We start from the raw sequence: 7,112 nt of genomic DNA, 5'->3' as shown, positions 1-7,112 counted from the left end.
TATATATATATACATACCAGATTTTACCCACAATTCCAAGTCTGCAGTAGTTGGACAGTCGGCATGGCTAGTTGCCACAAAAATCTCAGTCAACAAATCTGGACGCAATCAAGTAGCTGACCCAACTGTGAACATGTGTTCCAACAGAAAAAGGAAGTAGTAGCAGACATCAGATATCTGTAGACGGCAGCATTCAGATAATTTTAGTTCAGTTTTCTTTCCTCTTTTCCCTCGCTTGATTTTGATGCATTCATTTGGCTTTAGTTGGTCTGACAGATCATGTAGTCTGTGATCCCTCATCAGAATCCCCAGTCTTTCATTCATCATGCAAAAGTCTGTTAGTGTGCACTCCAAGTATTTTCAACATCTGCAACTGCTTTACAGGCTCTGAAAGTTGTGTAGTGTATCTCCAGCTAAACTAACATCATGTACTTCCTGTCTCGGCCAATGATTTAATATTAATACTTCCAGCTGTTAATGTTTAGGTGAAGACGTTTGAAATCTTTGTTTCACAGGGTTGCCTGATCTTTTTGACTGAAATAAACATAATCATTTATAAATTAAAAGATGATTACTAGTTTCAGTAGCAATATGTTCTGTGCTGACTAACTGGAGGCAGTTTTATTAGTAAGAGTGACAAATCACTGCAGCAGCTTTTTAGCATCTGTTCATGTCATTTTTATTCATTAAGCAGAATCTTCTTCCCTCAGTTTTGTCTGCAGGTGACTGTATCAGTCATATGACTCTCATTTTTACACATTATACAGTTGCTACTAATCTATAGCAACAACTTGAAGAGATTTAGATTCTTCCCTTCTAACCCTTCATCCTTGTGTGAAAGGATTCTCTACAGCTCCATCTTCTTTTCTGAATAGCCTTTACACAGTGTTAGTAACAGAGGGAGCAGAGATGAAACAGCTTTGCAAACATCACGGTGACTTCAAAGTTTCTTTTTTGAAAGGAGGAGGGTGGTTTTCTGAGCTTTAAAGTTTGCTGGTGTTTCACTTGCCTAGTGGAGTTTTAAACCTCATCTTTATTTATGGCTAATCAGAAGGGTAATGTTTTGTTTTTTTATACAAGAAACACTATTGCAAATGTATACAAATGTATGTCTTGGAAGATCTATTTAAATTATGAGACTCTATTAACATTTTTTATTCAGGRTTTTCATTTAATCCAATATTTTTATTAGTTTAAATGTCATAAATACAAGGAAAACCTGATTTTCATACATTTAGACTGAGACAAAAATGCTGAAGTGAAAAATACTTTAAGGATTTATTCAGTACAGTAAAAAAAGAAGAAAATCTTATTAAWTTTTTTCACACAGTTGCATCAGTGAATGGAGGTGCATTACTAGACAGCAGCAGAAATTAATGTTGTGTGTAAAAGTGAGGCTACAGGAGAGTGAGTAAAGTTTTATCCAGATTTAAGATAGAGTGAGGAAAACTTCTGAAAAACAAAATTTTTTATTTTTGTTTGGCTATCGTAGAATAATTAAAACTTCTTTGCTTGTCTGACTTCACAGGCAAACAGAAATCAAAGAAAAGTAAATAAACTACATGGATGTTTTAAATAAGCAACAACAAAAAATTCTTGCAGGACAGAAACAATGATGAAAAAATGCATGTTTAAAAGAAGTTGAAAAAATTTAATTAAGGCTGAAAATTGGCTTGAAAGGGACAGAAAAGAGAAGAAAGCAGGAGACCTATTAATACAAGCATAATTTATTTCACTCTGGCTTGTGAGTTCTGATAATGGCTGTTACTGAATATCAGTTATTGCTCATCTTTTACACATCTTTAATCTTGCCTCAGCCCCCTGCCCCTGTGCATAAATTTTAATTTCTAAGCTCAAATTATTTGTTACCTCCTGTGTYACTGTTTTCAAGCTCTGTGATCAGMTTTCACACTCAAACCACTAAAATTGTGTTTACACTGGGTCCTGAGCTTCTCATTACCAACAAAACGCTTTCTTACAAAAAGATTTAGCTATTTCTGATGCATAATGCAAGAGGATAAAACTGTCTTAACTTGCAAAATACAAGTTAAACAACAACATTAGAAGAAAAGCTAAGCTAAAACATCCATCTGKTGCGCACCATCCTGCTGTGCTTTAAAGCGTGTTCATGTTTTTACAAGATAGAGCCTAAATGACAGATCTGAAGCCAGCATGATGTTCAGACAGAGGGGCAATCGGACAAAATGGTTTTGTAAAAGTAGTGAACAAGCATCCAGGATCTTTATCTCTTTGTATCAGCGGTCCAACAKGGAGCAGTTAGTCATGCTTCTGAACCACCGCTCCTGCTCTGAGAGTCATTACTCTGCTGTGAAGCTGTCACATGGAGACTCCCTCGATTTATCAGCCTGGGAGCTGATCTGTGATCTTTCAGCAAACACACCAGTGTACAACTTTAACAGAGTGTGAGTTTAGCTGCAAAACTGAGCTCARTCAGCTGCATCAGGTTAGTTAGTGAGTGTAGTAAGGTACAGTTTGACTAACCTTCACTCACTATTATGGGTCATAGTTGTGGGTATATGTGCTTTGATGTGACTCTAAACATCCATATGATYAAATTCAGAATATAAGTGTGACCCATCACTTCCATTCAAGGATTAAGTGTAGTGAGAAAATAGGCAGTTGTGTTGCTTTGGTTGATTTTTTTTTTTTTTCAAAATATCTAAGAAAAAAAAGCTTCTTTGATCGCTAGCTGGTAATCCTGATATTCAAATATGGTTTGAGTTTTCTGCTTTCATATGAAGTCAAGAAATCCTCATTAGAAAACACTAAAATAGCTTTCAGACTGACTTYCCTGGGGTCATCCCAGCTAATAAGACAATCAGGCCAGATCTTTAGCACCACCATTGACACCAGGAAGATCTAAAATATTGCTTAAAAATTCAGGAATTTAAAAATGTGCTTAKTTTATTTTGCCTAAGTTATTATATAATTATAATATTATATAGTTTGTACAGAATACTCATACATTTTCCAATGGTTTTATTGCTGCTCTGCTAACATTTTGTGGGTTTAAAGCAGCTGTAAAATTTTGCACACAGATTTGTTTCTATACCAGATTTACAAAACTCACTTATATCAAAATATTATTAGAATTTAAACATATTCACCATGAATGAAAACTGATTTTGTTGATTTAGTTCCTGTTGGGAACTCTCAGTGAGTGTTGCTGTCAGATTCASTTCCTCAAAGTTTGATTGACTCTTTTTATCTCAGTCCTCTTTGAGCTTGTTCTTCAAAYATTTTGTGTGCTACACTGACTTTATGGGGAGTGTGTTTGTTCTATAAAATACATTTTAGGTGTTGCTGTTTGAAAACCAAACTTTACCTAAATAATTTCTGTTTCAAGTAGCATCATGTGAATATCTCAGATCTATAACAAAGGGATCCGTTAGGACATCAAATCAGTGCCCACCATGTTCAAGCAAAAAGATGGCAAGGATTTATCACATTTTTTWGTTAAAAATGTCAATTTTTTTGTTTATGCACACACCTGTAAATACATTTTCTTTTATTTATCTGAATTACAACTAGCTTCCCAGATTTCAAACTAACCTCAATYTGTGTTCTCCTGTTAACAGTCTCAGAAGGCTCCATAAACCTTAGCTGAATGTCCCTCAGTGCTGACTGCAACAATGTCTTTATTCATATTTAAATGGGAAGGATTGCACACTGGAAGTATTCATTTCTCATGGAGCAGCTTTGGTGCTTTGCAGCTTTTAAAAATAAACACAATACAAAGTGTTACCCATAGATTGTTCCTTCGTAGCCACAACTAACCAGCCTCACATTATTGAATTCAGTCTTCTGCCTCTCTAGGGGTCCCAACCCCTCTCAAAAAAATACGATATATATAGTGGACCAGCTCTGAGCCCTCGGGTCAAAATGCTCCATCTGAGCAGAACCTGCTGTAACAAGTGTACAACACTTTTTAGGACCCAAAACACACAAAGAAAAATACGATTCTTAAGCTTAGCAGGTGCACGCTTGTCTTTTTTTTTATCTGCAGAGGAAACTAAAAGGTTTTATTGTTGAAAACAACTTTAARAGAACAGTGGTCTCAGAAGCAGGTGTTAGAATTTAAGCTTTGTACTTTTCTTTATCTCCAGAATACTTAGTGATGCTTTTTGATCATGTGGGGATGAGGTTTGAGCAGACTGACAGATGTAATCCTTTAGTCCTACATGATGTGTAAACCCTTTGCGTTGAAGGTGGGTGCCCTCAGATGCTCTTCAAGCTCCGCCCCTCCCTTATTTCTGTAGCCTTCTTCTACTCAATACTTTATTTACGCCTCAGTTTTCATTTATGATATTTTTTCGTCGACTTGGCTTTTTTTTTTTTCTTTTTTCGGCACTGCAGCTGTCTGCCACCAAATCTCCTTGCCTGTAATTACGTGTCTGCATGAGAACTCGTTCTGCTTCTCTAGAGGAGGAGGGAATGATAGCTCTCTTATGGCTCCCCACTGGATTAATTAAAGGTGAAGCTGTAGGATGCCCAAGTCAAGAATATTAGTCCTGTTTTAGAGGATCCAACTTCTTTCCTCTCCACTCTGTTTAGCTTTACTCRTGTGGCTTGTGTTACTTTGTTAGAGGTGGCTTCAGTCTTCTGTTTGTTCCTGTGTTGTCACATAATGTCTGAGTGTTTTTATGCAGTGTTTTTTCTTAGTAACATTTAATGTTTCAACTTTTAAACCCTAAAGTAAGAAGTCTAGTATTTTCCTGAAATTATTTTTTCATTTCTACTTACAAGATTTAAACAACAGGCTGAAGAGAAAAAAAGCAAACAGTTTATTAAAGCATACAGGCTGATTGCAGGATTGTCTGGTGGATTATATTCATCCACTGGTCATGTTCTTTTTGATGTGTGAGGTGCTGAAGCATCATCTTTATCTCCTGATGGTCTGTGATGCATAAAATGATTGTGTGGACATTAGAGGCTGATTATTGTATGAAAACCAGACACAGGCGCAGTATCTCAGTGCACGTGTCCAGCATCTTAAGTGGCGTTTATTGCTTTAGGAAACAGCTCTCCTCCTGTCACTATATGATCAATATGTATCAAAAGTAGGAAACATATCAATTTCCTTCCTAACTCTTAAATAAAACACAAGAATTGTGTTTGAAAAACAGGAAAAACTATTAAATCCCATCACAGATTAAATTTCCTGTGTAACTGGATTCATTTTGTTTGATGTAACTCAAATACTAACGGCTTTTCAAAACCTTTTCATCTTTCTAAATTTAGTGTATTTGTCTTTCACTTGTTGATGAGTACAACATATCAGATGTGCCTCGTATTAAATTAATGGCTGTAATTAGGTTGGCATGGCAACACAAGATGAAAACCTGTTTGATTCTAACAGAGCAAACAAAGCAAACTCGTTGATTTCTCTGCTTCTCAGGCTGTTACAGTTGTCGGTTTATTTTGTCCAATAATAAAAATATTCATTAGAAGTGGCTAAATTGAGGAAAGCAAGCTGCTGCTGTTTGTGGCTTTATTTTCAATGCATAACAGTGATTGTATTGTCATTATTTATGTGTAAACCATTGTTAATATCAGTGTGAATAAAATGCATCCTGCATGTTTTCTGTTTTACAGGGCAGCAACGTGGTGGAGGACCAGGACCTGCTGGAAATTGGAATTCTCAACTCGGCTCACAGACAACGTTTGCTGCAGGCCATCCGGCTGCTGCCGCGGGTCAGTAATACACATAGTTAATACTTAATCACATTAGGTTTATTGTGTTTTTTAATCATTCCCAGTTCAAAAGATACAGCTTTGTGTAAGAATAAATTAGACTTAAGAGCTGACTTTCACTTTGAGCTGAGCTCAATCTGTTTTAATGTAAAATTTAGCAAAGCTTGTGACTCGTTGCTTTTTCTGTGCTTTAAATCTCTGTGGATGGTTTTATTTCTCTGCATGTTTGAATTCTTTACATGCCAAGAGGAAGGAAGGGTATTCAAGGATAGATTTAATAAACTAGTTATGAGCACTTTAAAAAGTGCAAGATTACTGAGAACTGATAAATACTCTGAACCTAACTTTGCTGCTTTAAATAAAAAATGTTTTGCCAGAAGTTCTGTTCCAAGTAAATCCCAGCCGTATGCTTCTGTTTGTACGCAAGGAAGTAATAAGTCATTTTGAGGAGGAGKAGCAGAAAAGTGAGTTTGCTTTAAAAAATGGAATTCAAAGATATACTTAAAAATTTGGTCAGCATTTTTTTTACTTCTCACACCCACTAAACTTTTCAAAACAGTGCAGAAGAAGAGGGAGGAGAGAAAACCTTTTATCTACCATCTATCGCTCTCTCACACACACACAGACACACACACACACACACACCTGCACAGACATGTAGTCAAACACATTCTGAATGCAAGGTGGAGGTTGTCTGGAGTTTGTTTGAAGCCTCACCAACTCTAAAGCCGTTTGTCAAAATAAAGTGAATGAATTATTAACTATTTTCTGCTCCACTCCATGTATTCAGTCTGAGCTGGAACCATCTGCTGCTTCCATCTTAGTCAGAACTGCACTCAAACTGCAGCTTGTTAACTTGTTTATGTTGTAAAAAAAAGTACATAAAAACTCAAAAATAATCCTCATTGGGCTTTTTTTTATTTCTTGTAAATTTGTAGAAACTCAAACGTACCGTTGAATATGTTTCTCTTAATATAATCAAAGTTTATTTACTGTCATGTTGAACATACTTTTTCCTCTTAAATCTGATTTCTTTCTCATGTTTCTACACAAGGTGCGACCTATTGGTTATGACGGCAACAACCCCACATCGGTGGCGGAGTGGCTGGAGTCTTTGGAGCTTGGCGACTACACAAAGTCTTTTCTCATTAATGGTTACACCTCCATGGAGCTGGTCAAAAAGATATGGGAGATTGAGCTGATAAATGTAAGTGTCAAAGCTTTAATCATTTTTATCAGACTTTTTTTTTAAATAAAGCAAGTGTCAAACTTGAGAATTTGCATTTTCCGCAAAAATGCAGCGTAATGCTTGATGCTGGAAGATTAATTTGTAATTTGTTGTAAAATAGCCAAAAAAAAAGTAGCTAAAAAGTAGCTGAAAAAGCCAAATCTAGCAC

General features: G+C 36.0%; 1 protein-coding gene across 7 annotated transcripts in view; it reads left to right on the top strand.

Annotated features, from left to right (window-relative positions):
- anks1b (ankyrin repeat and sterile alpha motif domain containing 1B) overlaps positions 1–7,112 on the top strand; it is a 187,814-nt gene that overhangs the window by 133,798 nt on the left and 46,904 nt on the right. For all 7 annotated transcript variants that reach the window (XM_014004217.1, XM_014004221.1, XM_014004216.1 and 4 more), the window contains 2 exons: positions 5,617–5,715; positions 6,770–6,922. In XM_014004217.1, the coding sequence (XP_013859671.1) occupies positions 5,617–5,715; positions 6,770–6,922 (252 nt within the window). The remainder of the gene's footprint in view (positions 1–5,616; positions 5,716–6,769; positions 6,923–7,112) is intronic.

This window comes from Austrofundulus limnaeus, unplaced genomic scaffold, assembly GCF_001266775.1.
Source record: "Austrofundulus limnaeus strain Quisiro unplaced genomic scaffold, Austrofundulus_limnaeus-1.0 Scaffold22, whole genome shotgun sequence".
In the NCBI taxonomy this organism is placed as follows: Eukaryota; Metazoa; Chordata; class Actinopteri; order Cyprinodontiformes; family Rivulidae; genus Austrofundulus; species Austrofundulus limnaeus.
This window is presented reverse-complemented; position numbering and strand designations above follow the sequence as displayed.